At 34.4% G+C, this 21,320-nt stretch overlaps 1 protein-coding gene across 1 annotated transcript; it reads left to right on the top strand.

Annotated features, from left to right (window-relative positions):
* Positions 1-7,658: 7,658 nt before the first annotated feature.
* Positions 7,659-18,221, top strand: LOC129235229 (chymotrypsinogen B-like). The gene is made up of 6 exons (XM_054868935.1): positions 7,659-7,679; positions 11,992-12,283; positions 13,041-13,171; positions 14,123-14,453; positions 15,542-15,824; positions 18,170-18,221. The coding sequence occupies exons 2-6, from the start codon at positions 12,010-12,012 to the stop codon at positions 18,219-18,221; spliced, it is 1,071 nt and encodes a 356-aa protein (XP_054724910.1). The 5' UTR covers positions 7,659-7,679; positions 11,992-12,009.
* The last annotated feature ends 3,099 nt before the right edge of the window (positions 18,222-21,320 follow it).

Below are 21,320 nucleotides of genomic sequence, written 5' to 3'. Positions count from 1 at the left end.
GCCATTGAAATTTTTGGGGAAGGGGGGGGATGTTTTGACCGTTATTTTTCTCACTTTAGGGGGGGCTCTTGCTTTCGGGCGGTCTTCGTGATATTTGGGGCGAGATGCGTCCTTGCTCTCAGGGGGGTGGGCACCCTTGTGTATACTGTAGCCACAATAACTTCATTTTGAGAAAAAAAACAATCAACAATAGTTTACAAAATGATTCATTTTTACTCTCAATTTCAAATAACTATAGGGGGCGCTGCAGACTCTGTCTAACGGCTGTTGAAAGAGGTAAAACAAAAATGAAGTCAATAACATATAACCTGCTTTTTAACTTAGTGAATGACAGCTATTTTTCTTCTTGTCTATAGGGATTTGTATTCTTTTAAAACGAATATTTTTTCTTGTGGATATTCTAGCCTATTTACCCCAAAGGATGAATGGAATGTTTTATCTCTGGCTAATTTCTTGAATCACCGCAAGGTGCCGTATTCAAACTGTGGAACTACGAACAGCCATCTAAACAACTAAATTTTGAGGTGCTCATCCATTACTTATAATATGCGAAACAAATTATTTACAACTTGTATCGTTATTTGGATGCCTTAAAAGATGATATTTATGAATGTATCTTATTATTATTCATTTAAAATGACACTTTAAATATGTTAATGACCAAATAGTTACATTAAGGTTCAATGGTCAACTTTTTTTTTTCTTTTTTTCAATGATGACGGTAAAACATTTTTAAAAAATTGAATGATTGAATTAACTGATGATTAACTGCTTGTTTTCAGGCTAACTAACTCGTAGGTCACATAGTAAAATTGTTTTTCGTAAAAGTTAGTAAGTTGCATAAAATGATAATTTTTTACTAAAATAATGTGCAATGAACGTAAGACGTAAGTGATGAAAATTCGTGGTAATAAAGCTTTTGTTTCAATCGAAAGTTATTCAGGACTGAAAAAGTTATTTTGCGCGTTTATGTATTTATTTATTTTGTTAATTTATTATTTTTTTTATTGATTTTTCTTTTTTTAATTCTGATAAGACAAATATTTAACTTGTTGAATGATAAATGATGAATTGCGACTATTAATCAATTTGCGATGAGTAAGCTTATTGATACCATCATGAAAAATCTACGCGGTAAACTTAATTTTTATACTAATAAAACAGAATAAATTCTGGATGAAGCCATCTTTTAAGTTCTGTAGAACTCTCGTACTTGTTAGATTTGTTAATCAAGGAAAATTCAATTCTGATTTTTTTAATTTTCAAACTTTGTTATTCAAAAAGGAAACAAAACTGAATGAATAAAATAAATGTACAAAAAAGAAATTTTTGTGACGATTATAGTAACCCTTTAGAAACATTTTTTTTTTTTTCCATAGCCAACTTTTCCATACCTCCCTACTTTTCTTTTTAGTCCGTGCCACGACCTCCAAAAGGGCAAGGACGATCCGAAGGAGTGGAAGTCATCTTTATAGACTGATGACATCGATTAATATTCCGAACACACGTTGCCAACGGAAAAAAAGAAATCTTCCTGTGTTGAAAAGTTATTTGATTTTATGCAGCGCGTGGTCAGTTCCTTTTCAAGCTATATAGAAATTTGTTTTTTTGCTGTCGGAGTTTTCCTTTAGAAGCGGAACTCTTCAAAGAATTCCGGGTGTTGAAATAAAAATACAAACATTTCAGATTTGTAACCGGTAACCGAATAGGCAATTATTTAATAAATTAAAGTGTTACTAATAATGTACGTCGTTTAGTTCAAAGATTCCCAACTAGTAGGAGATCCGTTCTATTTGAGCAAGATATTTCAAAAATACCTCAAAGGCTTGAAAAACAGATATTTTAAATAATGTTTCATTCCGAAAATTTTTTTAAAGAAATCCAAGCGATAAAATTGGTGTAATTTCAATCACAACTTTTAATGTATTTATTGTCTACTGTTTAGAATATTGTAAAATTAGTTTTTGCGTCGAGATTCCTGAAGCAATTAATTTCTAGATGCTTATTAATTAGCCTACGAAACAAAATATTCGTATCGTTTCATGTACTTGCATAAAAATGGTATACAAAGCAACTCGCATTCGTAACTTTGTCACCAATCTATTCTATTCTCAGTAAACAAATAAAACGTTTCATTGGGATTTACCCATGAAGCCTTAAAAGTCTTAAAGACTACAAATAAAGGCAATAATCAACTTAAATAAGGTATTAAAAAATTGCCAACAACTATTTCAAGTAGGCTTTCAAAATCCTACAAAAAATTCACCGACCATCAAGAAATACAGTAGTAATAAATTACAAATGAAATATTTATTTTTGGTCAAAATATTTTGACCAATAGTAGTTTTTTATAAGGTCAAAAAGTTCAGTAGTGGGTTTATCATGTCGCAAAGCAATTACGAGGGGCTCCCACCACCACCACCAGTTTCCAAAGGGGACTCAAAAATACACTTCATAAATATTTTACGATTTACAGTGAGACAAAAGGCCAACCAAAAATGCATTGCGGTGAGCCTCAAATGTGTACATCCGCTTCTGAAAAATATAAGAATAACTTTAAAATTGTGCAAGTAGCAATAAAAATTGCAGAATTGCAAGTTGCAAAAATTTTCGGGTTTTCAATGAAAAAAGGAAGAAAAAAAAAGGTTATGGATAAAAAGACAGCTGGCCAAAACTAAAATGTTTTCATCCGTAAGTCTTTTCTTTTTCTTCTTTTATATTGCTCCATAAGCATCCACTTGTCTGCGATTCTGTTTTCTGTGTTACTATGTACCGAAAGAATCTTTGCTGTACTAATAGATTTAACTAGAAGTTCTGTCTAGAACTAGACGAGCCTCCTTTCCCGTATACCCATACTACTTTCTAGTGCCTGATCAATATTCTCAAAAATAGCTAAAATCGCAATTTTTCTCAAACATATTTTTAAAATACTTTAAGCTGATTTCTAGGAATAAAATATTTTTCACTCATCTAAAAAAATTAGATGCGTAAAAAAAAATAGCAGCAACTTTTAAACAAAGCAGCTAATACACTTTTTTCCATTAAAAAAATCTTTAACAGCTTTCAAAACGAAAAAATAATAATTAAAATTAATAAGCTCATTAAAATAAATACATCATATCAAAAAAAAAAATCGTTTCTTTTTCCCTTGTCGCCAAAAACAATTTTTTAAATGAATTAATGCACTTACCAAAATAAATAAAAACAATAAAATGTCAACTTAAAGAAATAATTTTCATTGTCAAAAAAAAAAATCGTCTGCGCATATCTTTATGTAGAAACATAAATGACTTCGAATATATTCGCCGAAAACTGAATACCTAAATTCAAACTTTAGCGTAAAAATAAAAACAAGTCAAATCAATAATAATTATTTCACAGTCAAAACCATAGCTGCGGAGTCGGAGTCGGAGTCAACCTCATTTTGGGGTAAAGGAGTCGGAGTCGAATCTCTAAGAATCGGAGTCAGTCATTTGTCCTCCGTGTATAAATTTTTGCCAAAGCTACAAAGTCAGAGTCGAAGTCGGGGAGTCGGAGTCCGATTAATTGTCGGGCACAGGAATCGGAGTCGGAGTCAAGTGCCCCTAAATTCTCGGAGTCGAAGTCTGGAGTTTGGCGTCAAGAGCTATTTTCAACAAAATTTGTTTGAAGTAAATCCGCCTTCAAGTACGGAATCTACATTGACTTTCAGTTTCCCTGTAGGCGCTATTGTTGAGGGATTTGAACTGTTCAAAATTGAGCGGAAAATTGTTCAAATCAAAAAGATATATTATATACAAGTTTTTCATCAAAAGCTTTTTCCTACAAAGTTTGTTTGAAGCAAATTCGCCTCACAGTTCGGAATTGGTTTGAATTTCACCGTAGGCGCTAATGTTAAGTTTTTTTGAACTGTTCAAAATTGAACAAAAAATAGTTCAAATCAAAAAGTGAAATATGGGAATGAGGTGTCCTCGCCGAGATCTTTCGAAGAAAAAAAAGTTTGTTCGAATCGGACTATTCATTCAAAAGTTATTAGGGGGGGGGACAGACAGACAGACAGACATTTTTCCCCATCTCAATACCCTACTTTCCAATTTTTAATTTTTCAATATTTATTTAATTATTTTATTTATTTTTGACTTTTTTTTGTTTTTTGCGATATTTTTAAAATGCATTAAGCCTTCTTTCATGCTTTTTTCTTCTTTTTCTGACTTTTACTGGGAAAGTAGGCTAAAAAGTACGTATCGTTTTCGGTGCCTAAGTTTCGGTTACTTGGAATATTTTCCTTATCCCAATGATGTCCATCTATGGGTGCGTTCGACGAACCTCACCGGTCGATCGGTAAGTAACCGGTGACTTACCGCAGCGGTTACCATTCTAAGCAGTTGATTGGTTGATTGGAGCATGTGATCATTAGTTGTCACGTGATTAACTAACCGGTCGCTCTCGGTCGTGCTCATCGAACGCAACCTATGAAGAGAAAAGTCTGGTTACTCAAAGGATGTCAGAGGTAGGGCTTATTTTGCATGGAAGCTCACGAGAGCTCAGCTCTTGCACCTCTTTTGAATTTTATTTGATTTTCAGATTTTGGACAGAATCCAGATTAATTACGCATTAAAGTCAGCTCTTTGGACTATACTGCCGTTGGCAGGTAGACGGCAGTATCTGCAGAAATGAGTTTTCGAGACATTTGAAGAAAAGTGGTTTGAATTTAATACTAGCAACAGAGAAATGTTGGAGTTAAACTTTTTTTTTTTTTTTCCCAGCAGAAACCAAATAAGCAAGCTTGTACAACAAATTTAACGTGCAATAGATGACAAAAATACAAAAAAAAAATTAGCAACTACTGCCCTTTTCTCTGCCTTTAGCAGTATGGAGCTTCTATACTTCTTTCGTCAGAAATTAAACCCTGGACATTAAAGTGTCTCGATGAAGGCAATGGTACTCCTAACCAAGGCTACGTAGTCGGGGGGAGGGGGGATGACAGACTCTGACTCCTGAAACTTAAAAGCATCTGACTCGATCCTTTACCCCAAAATCAGCTCTACTCCGACTCCACGACTCTGATTCCTACTCCGACTCTCCAGCTCTGCTCCTAATAGCAATGTCATTCTTTTATTTCACCTTCTATATTGGCAGTTCAGATTATGTTAAAAGTACAGATCTATTCTTTTTTCTCATTCATCCCGTGGTGTTGTCCCCCGAATCCCATTTGCTAACTGGCACATAAAAAAAAAAGGAAAGTACGACAGAAGTCACGTGTCACAGATGCAGTCTTTTCATTGTCACACCTGAAGCTGACACCTTGCACGTGGCTCTCTCTCGAGAAGGAGTATCAGTTGCACGTGCGTTCATTGGAAGACATTCCACCGTGCCGATCGTGTAATGTTGGCGAAATGTATATTTGCTTCAAGTCCTTTGAAACGCTCGGTATACATAATCCAAAATTTTTAATGCGTTTTAGTTCAGGAATCGGCACACAAGGTTATCAAGTTTTAAAAGACACCTGTTTTGTCACCTTGCTCAGTGAAGCTTCAATTTTCATTTTTCCTTATTCTTATTAACTCTTATTTTGTCCAGTGGCGGCTACAAGGGGGGGGGTCATGACCCACTCCCCCTCCTTAACCTTCGACAATAGTATCCGTCTGTGTTCAAACGCTGCATGAATAAAATGTAAACAATTTCAGCTGTCTTTTCAATTCATTCGTAATTTTTGAAAGAAATTTTTTTTTTTTCAATTTCTTCTTTCATTGCTTCATTGCTTATTAATTTAATTTATAACGTGTATGCGTACCGTAAAATAGTCCAAATATGGACCATTTTTCAATGCTTTCGATGAAAATTCCGTGTACATCTTTGATTTAGAAATTTGAGGACTTTAGCAATGGTAGCTATCAAGGTTCGTTGATTTAAATCAAGTGATTTAAAAAAAAAAATCATTGATTTAAATCAAGGTATTTTTTAACACAAAATCGTTGATTAAAATCATTTGATTTTATTTTTATAAATTTTGTGTTGCTATGTAGAATGTGTTGCTCTAAATTTAACTACACTGCATTACACAATCTTAAAGGCCGCCCCGGATCTGCGTACTCGCAAACCCAACAGCGCGGGGAGTCCCACGTTCTTAAGGGGTCCAACGATCAACGAAATTGAAACAAAAAAATTTAAAAACTAGCTCTAAAAATTATAAACGTTGCAGATATGCGCTGCTGGCCTCTGGGGAGGTGCCCTACAGATCTTGTTGTGGGGGGGGGGGCAAAATTTATACATCCGGGCCTGCTTAAGAGTAGTCTGTATCCGCCCCTGATTTAGTCAGGTCGAAGCGGTAAACATTAAAAAAAAACGTTCTGTCAGATTGGGTGCAAATAAATTGATGTGGTTTATGTTTTAGATATTTTTTAAGCCACCAACTTTATTGACATTTTCAAAGAAGATAATTTGAGTTTCTGCTGCGCTGCCCCCTTTAGTGGGTTGATGATAGGGATGGGAATCTGTGTTCATAGATGATGGAACATACCGTTGATTTAGTGGAAAATCTTTTCGTCCGTGAAACTTCTTGGTGTATCTAAACTTGTCAACATTTGAACCAACTCTAAAAAATCTCTTTCATTATTAAAAAAATAAAATAGTTGAACCATTTTTAAGTGAGTTAAACAGTTGAAATATTTTTTTCTGATTGAAAACAAATCAAGTAAACCATGGCTGATGATAACGATTTATGTTGCTTATTTTGCTGTATAATAAAAACTAAATTTTTCTTCTTGGATTTTTTTTTTTTTTTAATTAAATAATTTCAATTGGAGCGCTGCTTTTTGCACATTGTTTTAACAATTTAGTGTCAAGTTTTATATTGGAAGGATTTTTTTTTTCTTTTTTACCCCATTTAATTTCACGCCTTTTGTTTTGCGCGGTTCCGCCCCCCCCCCCAATACTGCAAAAAAAAAAGCAAATATTGTGGATTACTAAAAACATAGTACTTGAAATCTTGTTGTTGTTGTTGTTGTTTTTGAGCAATCACAATTGCTTATTGTTCTCACTTGACCATCCTTGGCGTTGTGATTCCTTTTTCAGCTTGGACCAGGGGCCTCTGCAGCACCACCGCCCACCGGTCTCTGCAGATGCACCGAAATCCGCTTTTCCTGGTCGGAGGCGTCCATGTCCTGTACACACACATGCTCACACACATACACACTCACATATACACACATGCCTACGTGCATACACACAGGTCTCCGCTCACACACAAGCCTACACATGCATGCACGCGTGCCTACGCATACACACGCACACAACTATACACACGTAACCGCCCTGGATGAGGGGCAAGCTTGGGGGGACAGGAGCCGTTTCTAGAAACAATAACTCCAACGAGTAGGGCCCTGTCGCAACTCGTTATTGCGAAATACATAATTTAAATTCCAAATGTCAGAATTCAAATCAATTTAATTTTTTTTTCTTTCAATTAGATATCTACTGCCTTACTACATGGTAACGCTTCAACAACAGCTTCTCAACAAAATGCCACTTCTGGTCCAAAGAATCGGTCTCGTCTCTATTCGTCATGGTCGCCGTGGTCGAAGTGCAGCCGAAGGTGCAATCAAGTAAGGACGAGGCACTGCAGAATTACTTCCGAATGTGGGACAAGCATTCTAAGAGAAGAGAAAGCGTGTTTCAAAGACAAATGCAAACGACGGCAGGTAAGAACTCGTAAAATTCCTTTTATATGTTGGTAATCAGTGTAATGGTTTTAGCGAACATCAAACAACACGGCAACTGCACGTGTTTTATTTATTAGAGAGCAATTAGAAAGTAGCGCATTTTCTATCAACTAAGAACTTTCATGCTTTCTCATAGCTTAATCACAGAGGAATGGTGGATGAACTGGAAGCGGAAATAGAACACTTTAATTTGTAATAGGTAGGATCAGCGAGAACGAGTAAGCAGTGAAGTCCTTAATGCTCGTGAGTACTCGCTGATCATACCTGCTACAAAATGAAATGTTCCGTTTCCGCTTCGAATTCATCCAGTATCTCCTCGTGATAGTGATGTAAAATACCCGGGTATTTATTTTTAGGAGTAAATACCCAAGATATATACCTGGGTAAATACCCAAAATGGGTATTTACCCGGGTATTTATTTCAAAATTTATATTCAACTAAAATACTTTTCTGTATGTATTCCACTATGTATATATATAACCAACCATATACAAAACAATAAACTTTTGCCCAAAATTGTATTTTGATCACATATTTAAAGAATTATTGTGTGAAACAACTTAGCAATCTAATATGATATTCACATTAAATGTGTTTTATATGCCTAATCAATGTTGATAGCCAAACTTCAGATATAACAATTTTTTAAGGTCCTAGTCTTTTATAACCCAGTAATATATTCCCTGCATGATATCAAAATGTAACGAAATGTCGCTCAATTTATTATTACTATTTATTTACCTAGATATGTTTTGCAGAACTTTCCTCCAAACCAAGTTCAAGTGTTCACAGGCGTATATATATGTAAGAACCGCCGCTCGGTTCTTATTACGAATCTTGGTTTTCGCAAGTTGCAGTGTTGTGCCGTGATAATCCACCACAAAGGAAGAGGACAAAGCTACATTCACAAATCACATCTTTATTTTTACATAGAATATAACAGCAGGAACTTCTCTTAACTAACCAACTTGTTTAGTTGTGCCACGATTTTTATATAGGGAATATCATTAAAAGATTACAGATAATTATCCCTCGATCATGTGATCTCACATGATCTATATAGGAGGAGCAGATTGCAATAACGAAATATTATTGGGCTTTGCACCGCAGACAGAGGCTGGCTTAAGTCTGGAGGGGAAAAAAGTGTCTGGTAGGTACTTTAAGGGGAATCCCATCTGAGCCCAGAACATAACCATATATGGTATGAGAAGCATTTAAGTGTGTAATAAATAATGTCTGTGACTCATACGAGCTGACATATAAGTGAACAGAACTTAATATGGAAAAGGCCTAGCAAAGGATTTTCCATATTACATATATATATATATATATAAATATATATATATATATATATATATATATATATATATATATATATATATATATATATATATATATATATATTCTGCATCTCTCTCTCTCTCTCACACACACACACGCACACACACACACACATATATATACACATAATATACAGAAAACATTTAAAATTCAAAAATAGAAAGAAACAAACCAAAGATGTTCTAAAGAATGAACGTTGCGAACTAAGTGGCTGGGGTCTACCCCCTAATAATGGATCAGTCCTTAGTTTGCTTTTCATTTTGATATTTTGACTTTCTCTTTCTATTGTATTTCAAGCATATGTATGGAGTGTGAGAAAAAAATAGAGACGTTACAGCTGTTTTACAATGTTTTAATTTAAAGAACAAAACAATTTAATACTAAAAATAAATACAGTACAACATAAATGTTAGCATAAAAATACTTGATCAATCCTTTTTCAGTAAAATGTGTTTGAAGATGTTTAAAAAAAAAAATTTTATTAATGCTATAGAAACGAAACTGCTGAGGGTTGTTTCAAAATGATAAAGAACTGATAATGGGAAAGAAAAATTAAAGATAGCTGCACTTGCAGCAGGAAGGAATTTTGACACTGTCTCAAAAATCCTGTGTTACTGATGGAATGACTCTTAAATTAAAATCCCAAAATAGTATTTAAAAAAAAAAATGAGCCTAAAATAGTTCATTTTAAATTCTGATAGTTGTCTTGGTAAGATTTCACTAAGCCTTTAATTAAAAAAAAATTATAATATATAAATTTTTATATTTTTAATCTTTCATTTTACGGTTTATGTTTTAAAAAGAAAATAATCAACTTTTGATGCCACCTATTTTTTTTTTTTTTTTTTTTTTTTTTTTTTTGTTGCAAAATGCGCATTTACTTGGGGATTTACCCTGCCTTTGGATAAATACCCAAAAAAAATATTTACCTTCCCACCCTACATCACTAAGTGCGTGTATTAAAAATAGTTTAAATAAATTTTCATCATGAAGTACCAGGGAGCAAATGCAAATGAGCAAGGCAACAGAAAACAAACCTGAAAACTGTTCCTATATTTGCCACTTTATCTCTTAAACAGCAATAAAACAAATAACATCATAGTCTTAATAACTTCTCAGTTTATTCTAAACATCCTTCATGCTTTTTTTTTTTTTTTGGATATGACTAACCTAGATTGTGATTTTGAAATCCTGAAGTTCATCATTAAATTGCTTATACTTCTCCAATTATGACATTGAAAAGAAACATTCTTTGGTTCACACAATATGTTTCTTTCATAATTTCATCAAATCTTTCAATAAAAAATGTTATACACTGTGTAATACATATGTATGTATCAGTTTTACCAATTATTTCATAGTTAGATTTAAAAAAAAATTCCCATTCACTTTTTGCATTTATTTTGTAAAATACCCAGTTTTTGGGTATTTATCCAGTCTTTGGGTAAAGTGAACAAACCTGGGTAAATACCCAAAAAATATTTACCTACCCGCTGGGTATTTACCCGATCCACATCACTACTCCGTGGTCAAGCTATAGAATGTCCCTCAAAGGCATCCACTTTGTAATTATTGGTACTATTTCGGAAAAGAGAAATATTTCGAAAATTGTTTATTTGTTAGGTAAGTCCGACCAGTAAATGATGAACAAATCCAAATGAAGAAGCATATTTTAACTCTCAAAAACGGGTTGAAACATTTTTTCTTAGATGAATTGGAAACACTAACTCTTTTCTATATAATTCCAAAAGAAAAAACAACTAGAGAATTGTGTGTGTTCCACTGAGCAGACTTGTTCATTTACTGGATTTCTTTACCACTTTCCATTTGAACTCCAGAAAAAAAACAGAAACAAAACAATGATAATGAAGTTACCTTAGCTTTTTTTTTTTTTTTTTGAGCAAACATGATTGCTAATTGTTTTCACTTGACCGTCCTTGGCGTTGTGGTTCCTTTTTCAACCCCACCGTCCTCTGCAGGCGCGACTCGTCCCGGTAGCCTCTGCTCCTGGTTTTGGCGTTCATGTCCTACACACGCACGCTCACACACACTCACACACATACACACACGCCAACGTGCATACACACAGGTCTACGCACACACACAAGCGTACACATACACAACTATAACACACGTAACCGCCCAAGAGGATGGACAGGAACCGTTTCTAAAAACAAGCGAGTGGGGTAGTAACCAATGAGTAGAGTCCTATCGCAACTCGTGATTGCGAAAAACATAATTTGAATTCAAAATTTCAAAATTCAAACTAATTTTGAAAATTCCAAAGGTTTTTCTTTTTTTTTCTTTTTTTTTTTCTTTTAATTTTTTTTTTTATTATTATTTTTTTATTTTTTTACAATTACACATATTACTGAAAATACTTTTAATGCTATGAACCAAATGCTGTTTTTTTAAGGGTATTATGAATTTCTGAAAATGAAATTGTGCTTAAGGATTCATTTACTGTGAATAAGGATACATTATTATTTATACTTGTATTTTTATATTTATGTCAATGAATTTATGTAATAACCTTCTCCGAAAATTTAATCAAAAGTGTTTGGACAGGCCGAAACAACGATGGTGGTCAATTGGCCAAGAGTTATATTCTACAACTGAAGCAGTGACAAACAAAGGGATGTAAGTGCCAAAATTAAAAATCTGGAGGCAACCAGTGCTAATGGTAGGTGAATCTTTCCTCTGTCCTGGGGCAAGAGATGGTAAGCAGCCCTGGTAGGCGTTGCCAAAAACAGCATGATTTAGAAAAACTTTTCAATGAAGACATGGGATCCAGGGTTGGAACTTCAGGCACGTTTTACTCAAAACTTGAAAATGTCCACTTACATCCCTTTGCTTCTCACTGCCTCAATTAATCTCATTAATGATATTAGTTCACAGACATCTTTATCTTAATGTTTTCGGAACTTAATGTCACGCAATTTCGTTTAGGTCAAAGATAAATTAGGCATGCTGGAAGACGCCTTAAATCGCAAAGACCCCTCTTCTAATTCCGAGTTCAGGATATTGTACCACTTGTTGCAACCTTCGCCATATTCTGAATGGACGCAGTGGTCTCCTTGCTCCAGGAACTGTCTCACTCACAGGACCAGAAAGTGCCTATTGCCAGATTTGTGTGGACAAAAGATGTTCCATGAGAGTGCTCTGTGCTATGTTGATGACTCCGCTTGTGAGAGACTCTACAGCAAGAAAAGAAAGAAGAAAAAGTCGTCGACTGAAATCAGTAAGCACTATCTATGATTATTTTAACATTTTAGCAAACTATTGGACTCGATGACTTGTAGCTTTGACATAGCAAACATAAATTGAAATGCTGTTTAAACATGTAAATTTTTCGAAACTTTCTAGAATATATTATTTCATGAAAAACATTTTAAAAACGAAAAAAAAAAAAAAAAGAATAGGAGATGGTTTAAAAGGAGAAAAGATTTCTCTTTGCATTTCCACCAGAAGGCAAAAAAACTTCGCAAGTTCTTATGACCCATAAGCTTCACCTTAAATTTGAGTATGGTTTGAATAATTTATTTATTAAAAGTGTTAAAAAAGTTTGTACTAACAGCTGCTAGATTTATACAAAAGTGGAAAGTTTTAAATGTTATTGATAAAAAAAATACTTCGAATAAATAAGTGATTACATTTTTTATTGTACGTATTTGGCAGATTTTTAATTGATAAAAAAACCCACAGCACCAGTTTAATTTAAGCTTCGATCTCAAGCTCACTTTTTGAGAAACTGCTCAGGAATTATCTACCGAAGTACAAATGGCATTGAAATTTGCAAACAAGCGCTTTTGGAGCTACGAGACAAAATTATTGAAGCTAAAGTGGTACTGAAGAAATAACCTCATACAATTTAGAATCTATTCCTCCTAATTCTGAAATGCAAGAGTATATTTATTGTAAATTTCCAAAGTAATCATGTATGTTATTTCTTGACTTTGAAATTAATTTATGTTTAGTAATTATCTTTCCTTTTTCAGTAAATGACGGACCCAAAATACATCCACTGAACGGATTGAAGTGTGGACTGACTCCAAAAACTCCAGATCTTCGCAGTTTACTCAGGATTATTGGAGGCAGAGAAGCTTCTAGGGGAAGCTGGCCATGGCAAGTATGTCAGATGCACAATGATGCAAATTCATTAAATTTCTGCATATTTTTCTAATCAGGCCCTAATTTATAAATTTTGAGCCCTCCTGTAACAAAATCTGTAGGGCCCCTCCCCAGAGACCAGCAGTGTACATTTGCAACGTAAGCCTTAGTGCTACTTTGTTTCAATTTCTTGAGCCGTTGGGTGCCCTTAAGGACTCCCCCCCCCCCCCCGAACTGCCGAGTGTACGGGTACGCAAATCCAGGCCTGATTTCTAATGTATTCAATGAAAATTTCCACATCTCTCTAATTGTTTGCCTTTTTGCTTTACTCCGCATATTTTATGAATCAAACATTCTTTTTCAAATTTGAGCTTAGTCCTCCCTCTTGCCTCCTGTTACTATAATAAATATTAAAGTCTAATTAGCTTTACTACTAAACTCTATCTCTCTCTCTCTTTAGAAACTCTTCCTACTTCAAAGAGTCTGATGACTAGAATAAAATTGGTACTCGCATTAAATTTTTTCCTCATTTTTAGAGATATTTCTCATTCCCACTTGATAATTTGTTTCAGATGCGCAGAAAAAACCTTGTTGAATATTTTTTCCATATGTTAATACTTTTTGAAATAGCATTGTGCAAAAATATATAAACATGCTAATTTGCATAAATAATTGCAAAAAATAACTTACTCTACGCTTATAATTTCATTTCCTCTCAATAAAAATCGACAATTTTTTGCCATTTTTTCCGGAAAGAATTCATGCGTTCAGGTTTTAAAGAACACTAAAATTAACCCCTAATTCGCAACTTTAAACTGACTGCAGGGTTGGCTGTAAAAATCCGTAGAAACTGAGAAGCAAATCTGTATTCGGTAGCGGTACGGTTTGTAGAGAATAATGATTTTGTATAGTGAAAAACCGTTGTGTCTGTTGTGAACTTATACTTATGATCTATGAAATGTCATTTCAGGTAACTATCCTCAACAAATATCGTGAACCATTCTGCGGGGGCACTCTGCTCTCCCAGGGCTGGGTACTGACCGCTGCCCACTGCGTCCGGAAGCGTCTGGTCATCCGAGCTGGTGAGCACGATTTGATGTCCGACGAAGGCACAGAACAAGAGAGCAGAGTCCTGGATTCGTTCGTGCATCCGGACTATGACATGAATACAGTGAATAACGACGTGGCCTTGTTGAAATTGAAGCATCCGTTCAAGTTTAACCAGTTTGCTCAACCTGCTTGCTTGCCATCTCCTTCTGATGAACTGCAGATTCATACTAGAGCAGTTATACTTGGATGGGGTAAGCCTTTTCTCATAAAACACCAACATATAAATGCCTCGGTTGCCAAATCGATTCTCTCCATTTTTTTTGAAAAAATCCTCATTTCTGCTTTAATAGTGCTTAATCAATGCTTAACATGGGAATTTATATTAAACTTTTGGTTCAGTACATTTCTGACCCTGCGATGGCAAAAATGTAACACGAGGGCCCATTCACTCCTATGGATATAACATTATCTTCTTCATCACTTTTCTCGACTTTTTGTTTTATGGAGTTAATCGATTTGGCAAGTGAATAATCCATATCATGTACAATCATGTGAGCAGCAAGGGAGAAAGGGGAGCGTCAACGGCCCTCCCACTCCCAGAATCTTTGTATGGTTCTTTGGGGGGTATATTGCCAGTCCTACTGTGGTAATGTAGAACACTGACATTTTTGTTTGCTTAGAAAATAGACTTACAAATTAACATATTTGTGTGCAAAACACATGAGGAAAATCTACAAATTTATGTGGCTACAAAATCAAGCTAAGCTTTAATTATTCCGGAGTAATTTAGACTTGCAAGCTGGACGTTAAATTTTTTACAAAAAGGTAGAAAAAGCACGTGTAAATTATTTATTTTTCTAAATGGATGCTGTTTTGATGTTAACATGTATTTTTCATGTATATATATCAGATAAATAAAGGTATTTGCGAACTATCAGTTGAAAAATATCAGATGGTCGTCTTCAAATTTTAATTTGGAAATTTCTCATAATATTTGACTTGTAACCCTCCCGAAGTAAAACAGTAGCTATTCATCCTCTTGCAGCACATGCACAGTAGATAGATACTAAATCGTGTGCAATATGCACATAATTGACTAAACTGAATGTGTTCATGGTAGTTGTTAAGTCTATAATAGCATGTGGCTGCTATTATAGGGATAATATATGGCTGCTATAAAAGTATGTTTGCTACTGAATCTGTGCCTTGCTTTAAAACTCTTGATGCTGAATCTATTATAAAATTCTATTCCTAATCTTTGTAACTTTTATTTTATGCTTCTTTATATTAATTACTTTATTATATTCGTTTCTTGATATGTATGAATATTCTCTTTTAGGTAAAAGAAAGAATTCAGCCGTCTACGGTACAGACCACCTGCATCAAGCAGAAGTTCCTGTCGTCGACTTGCAAGATTGTCGTGAAAATTATCAGAATTATCACATCAGCAGTAACATGCTTTGCGCGGGATTTAAAGAAGGCCGAGTCGACTCTTGTGCTGGGGATAGCGGTGGACCTCTGCTGTTTCAAAAAGACAATAAGTGGACAATATTCGGCATCACCAGCTTTGGCGAAGGTTGTGGTCAAAAAGGCAAATATGGAATCTATGCCAATGTGCCCAAGTTTGTGAAATGGATACGAAAAACAATCATGAAACATTCATGAAAACCGTCTGTAAAATAAATCTAGGGGCTTGATGCAATAATATACGCAATTTGAGTGGGATCGAAGGCAGTTTTGACTTCCCATGATATGCATTTTATATTCATTTGGTAGATAGGTTGATTCAGAGACTTTAAACTGAGGAAAAATCAGAAGACTGCAGTTGAAATTCTGAACTTTGATCTCAACAATTTAAGCAACATTTACAATGTTAACTGTCTACATAAGTGGTCAATCTATACAAGTAACTTAGCTAAACTTTTTTTTCGTATCGTAATGCAAAAACATGGTGCGTAATAGCTCTAAACACAAGTAAGATTTCAGATACAACAATATTAGACAAAAAGAAAAATTTTGTAGAAAAATTGTAGATGAAGTAAATTATCGTGCTTCGTAGTGCCTTAGGAGGCAGTTAAATTGAGCTTTAATCCGTGAATGCAGCATTTAGCTTAGGCTTTATAAGATAAAAAGTGCTAAAAATCACAGGCAACATTGAATCATTTTATTTCTAATTAATTATTCAAAAATTGAGGGACGAGGTGCCCATCGTCTGTAAAAATTACATCTGAGTACCAAATTTCATGTTTAGACTATGCCGTTTTCCCGGAAAGTGCGACACACACAATCAAACAAACGCTTTATTTTATGTATGTTGCGCCGCTAGATTTTTAGCACAGCTCATAACTAAGAATATTTATTTCCAACTCTGAACTGAAATCTTGTTGAAACTTTCATTGTTGAACATTCTTAACAATTAAATGGTTGTTGAGTTTCACTATTTGCAACAATTTACGTTAAAGCAACAATTAGTTCCGGCTGTACTGAATAAAACCTACTAAAAATTACATAACACATTAAATTACTTTTTTTTCTAATGCACTTATTAAAAATCGATAGACGAGGTGCAAATCGTCTGCAAAAACTATACATCTGTGTTTGTGTACCAAATTTCACGTTTCTATAGGACTTACAATTTTCCCGTACAACGTGTCACAAACACGCAAAATCTATTGTATTAGATAGAACACACGTTTATAATAGATAACACGTTTTCAATTTTGACTAATCATTGACCACTCATGCCTTGTCAAGTGCCACATTTGACCACTCATGCCTTGTCAAGTCCCAACCTTTATTGGTGTGAGCCAAATTCAAATACACCCTCTTTCTCCGTTGTAAAATCGAAAAATAGTGCAAAAATTAGACGGTGTTTTCAAAACAGTGTTAAAATTTTGAACAATTTTGATTGATCTTCGGATCTAGGTCCTCCATATAATATTCAAGTTCTGAAGCATACCTTCAAGGTAATATCGCATGACCACAAGGAGGATCCAGGATTGAGACATGTTTCCCCGAACGCGAACGAAGTAGCCTTATGCTTAATTTTGGGGACTAAAGTTTTGATAAACTATCGGGGAACTCTATTTATTTCCTCGGCCCCTTTTCCCCCCATTTGCGTGCTCAAAGATTAACAATGACACCCTCCTAAACCAGAAGCTGGATTCGCCCCTACCTAGCCGATGAAGGATTATAGACGGTGGAAATTTTTTGTCAAAGAATTGAGGAAAATCTTCAAGTCACATAAAGTTATCTTTAACTAGGTTTAGCCGGTTTAATCAACATCAATGGAAATGAATTATGTAATGCATCAAAAATAGCTTCATGTGGTATTAGTGATAGTTACCACCAATACCACACGATAGTTATTCCATTGAACTTATTGGAATGCCTATTTTGTTTTGGAAATTCTTTTTGATTTATACATTATGACATTGTATGATCTGCATTATTATTTTTTGCTTATTGTCATTTGAATAAGTCATGTCAAATCGTAGTGTCTTTCTGTATCGTCAATCTTACTGTAAACCACGGCGCAATATGTATTTTTTATTTACTTTACTAAAACTGCAAAAAAAATTTAGTTTTTTCTCATAATTCTAAGAGGGCTCTTTCTATCTACTTCATGGCAATAAAAAGAATTTTATTCATCAAAATTACTTTAAAAAGTGCATTATCTTCTATTATGTTAATGTATATATCTGTACCTCGGAGGGGTATAACACTATGTCCATTTTTTTTCCTCTATGTCCTCTGTAAAATGACGTTACAGAGTTAAAATAAGCGTTTCTCATATTTCCTAGAGGCATAGAGCACTATGTCCAAAAGCAGTTATTAATGGATATACCATATTTTAAAAGAACACCAATTCCACTTTCACTTACAGGGGTAGAACACCATGTGGTTAAAATTACTCTCCTGTAAAGTTATGAAAATGGACATAGTGTTGTATTCCTCCGAGGTACAGATATATGGATTGGATCTATTCAACTGTATGTGCATGCATGCTTGTGGATTAGCACATGCTACATGATACTTAGTGAAATGAATTGAATTACTGATGACAATCTTATCTTTTGCTCTATACTTTGTTCTATTGTTCGTTCTGTTCTATAAATGTTTAAGTATCATTTGATCCAGCGCTCAAATGGGCTTGTGAAATTATTAGCATTTGCTAATAATTCAAAAACTATGTTATCTGTACTATTGTTATGTACCGATTCATGTATAATACTGTAACGTGTAAACGTGTATTGTGACGAATCGTAAATCTTTTCAATGTTTATTTACAATATTATTGCAGTTTTATGTAAAAATGCAAAGTTAGATTTGTAAAAATGTAAATACAGTTTGTTTTTTGCTTTTGAGTATTTGAAGATGAAAATATTTTCAAAGAAAAGCACTTGAAAGTTATTTTATTAGGATAACGCAGAAGTAGAAGATCACGATGAAAATTTTCCCGAATGTGTTTTATCGCTAATAAATGCAATAGAACAGGATTTTTTTTTTTTTTTTTTTTTTTTTTTTTTTTTTTTTAATATCAGCAAATGTATATTAGTCTTTGATTCACTTCAAAGTTACCCACACGTATTCATTCATTTACATAGTTATTCAATCGTTTGGCCTCACTTCTCCTTTATTCTAAGCGTAGAATATTATACTGTTTGTCGGATTTTTTTAAAATTCATTATTAGTTACTGAAACTCTTCTGGTTATTTTTGTTTAGTTAACTCTGAATACCGTTAACATTCAAAACAGCACAATGGGTTTAACATACGCAAAAGTTCTTTTGTTTTTGAAGCCATTGCTAATATGTAGAAAAATCTGAAGAATATTGCTAGCTGTTCAATAAATTGCAACTGCAAGCAATCCTGCGGAAGAATTGCAGGATTGATATATACAGATATTCTTAATGTTTTAACCATACGTATTGAATAGTTTTCAATGTATTTTCATCATGTCTTCGTTATTTAAGTACATTTCTGCACAAAGATTGAAATTTTTGAGCTTTTATCGCAATATTGATGCAATTTTGTTAAATGAATTTAGATATAATTGAAGTGATGTGTTTATTCTTTCGGCTATGATCTGTCAATGTTATAATTTAACATTTTCCATGTCTTACATTAAGACTGTTGTTGCTGTTAAATTAAAATGTTTTAAACTTAAAATGCCTATGATATTTTTCTTTTACACTTAAACACGGTGTCTTAGTCATTAAGAGAGTGCTAGTATTTTTTCAGTTCGTTGAAAGTGGTACTCATCGCAGTGGCGGCTCGTGGCTTAATTTGGCGGATTGGCCCGCTGTTATCAGGGGCGCCTTGATGGAGGTCATTGTGGCCTCCCAAAAGTTTCTTTTTTTGGCAAATTTGGAGTTCATATAGATTTTCAGGCCTAATGTATCTCCTAATTATGTTTTAGTACGTGTGCATGCTTTATTTATATCATTCGGTAAAGTTCGGAGTTTTATTTTGTGAATTGAGAACTCAATCACTCTCCTCCCATCCCAAAAGGTCGGGTTGCCTCTGACGATTGTATAAAGTTTTCACAAGAAAAAGGAAAACAGATAAAATGAAGAGAACTAAGGCGGGCGTGCCAAATAATAAGGCAATGAAGACCAATAAGAAAAACCCACCCCCTCCCTTTTCCCATACAGAATAGCAAAAATTAGATTGTGACTGGGATCATGCAGCAGCATTAACTTTCACTTTAACATGTTTCGTTATTATATGAGGTAGTGAGAAGCAAAAGGATGTAAGTGGACATTTTCAAGTTTTGAGTAAAACGCGTTTAAAGATAACTTCCTACGTAGGCGTTCATAGATTTTTTTTTCTAAATCATGCTGTAGAGCAGCACCTACCAGGGCTACTAATGCTATCTCTTGCCCTAAGACAGAGGAGAGGTTCACCTACCATGTGTACAGGTTATCTCCAAATTTTTAATTTTGCCACATACATTCCTTTGCTTCTCACTGCCTCATATAAATCAAATTACGAAACTGATAACTAATTTTTCTAGAAACAGTTTACTTAACTACCAATATATTCTTTTTATAAGAAATTTAAATTACTTTTAATTTTCATTGTGTAATAATTTAGGTTTGCTAAGCGTTAGAATACGCTAGTGTAGAAATGGCATGATAATAAGGCCAACACGATTAAGACTTATTACTTTAACCAAATATCATAGCTTATAAGAAAATTTAAAAAATCTCACCCAATAAAGATTATTTTAGGTGCAGCTTTTAATTCAAAAATTTGAAGTCTTATTATATTAGCACGACACTGAAAACCAACTGAACCTGAATTCAAACTGAAACTTAAAAAATGGCAAACGCCTTTTCGAAAATAAAATGTCTATTCAGAAATTTCGAGAATGCGCTCTAAGTTCCATAAAGAAAAATTAACAAATTAAAATGGACATCCCATGCAATGAAATGAGTGGGAACCCAAAATATTGTCAACCCCAGTACCTCATACTAACAGCTGTTTAAGATTAAAGAAAAGGAAAAAATGGATTAAATCAAGAGAGAGATAGAGAAAGACAAAGCGATGAGAGAACTTTTCCTTTCCCCGTGGGGTGGGCTCCGAAAATTCTGCCCATCGCCTCACTGAAACTTGGTATAAGCGACGCGAGACGAGACACATTTCTCCCATTGCTTCTACTATTGCTGTTATGGATGAAGATATTTTTCGAGGGGGCAGGAAGGGAGCCAGCTCATGGACCATACGCATCGTTCGGGGTGATGTCGCTTGCCGCTTTCGTTACTTTGATTTAATGCTCGCAGTTGGTTAAGTTGTGGGCTGCCATTAAAATGACCTAAAGAATCATTCTTAAAGCGCTGTCGCTATTTGATAGAAAAGGAACACTTTTTTCTTATATTAGCGATTAGCAGAGTGCTAGAAATTTAAAATCAGTTTCATGCCCTGATTTTATTTAAAACTGAAACACAAAAGACATTTTTAAATAATCTAATTATGCACTATTTTGTCGGGTGGGCCCGGCCCACCCGCCCCATAGTGACGAGCCGCCAACAAGCTGTTTTCAAGGTGCAAAAATCTGAACTTTTGGGGGAGGGGGCAGTGGCAGGGAGAGATTCTGTGAGATTACATACTCCT

Source organism: Uloborus diversus, chromosome 2 (genome assembly GCF_026930045.1).
Source record: "Uloborus diversus isolate 005 chromosome 2, Udiv.v.3.1, whole genome shotgun sequence".
Lineage (NCBI taxonomy): Eukaryota > Metazoa > Arthropoda > Arachnida > Araneae > Uloboridae > Uloborus > Uloborus diversus.
Note: the sequence above shows the minus strand (reverse complement) of the source record. Positions and strands in the feature narration are given on the sequence as shown.

Bases quoted from the DNA above. Each gene is read 5' to 3' on its own strand.
- LOC129235229 (XM_054868935.1), top strand. From the start codon at position 12,010: ATGCTGGAAGACGCCTTAAATCGCAAAGACCCCTCTTCTAATTCCGAG. The intron at 14,454-15,541 runs GTAAGCCTTTTC...ATTCTCTTTTAG, and splicing joins AGCAGTTATACTTGGATGGG to GTAAAAGAAAGAATTCAGCC. The intron at 15,825-18,169 runs GTTTGTGAAATG...TCCGAGGTACAG, and splicing joins ATCTATGCCAATGTGCCCAA to ATATATGGATTGGATCTATT.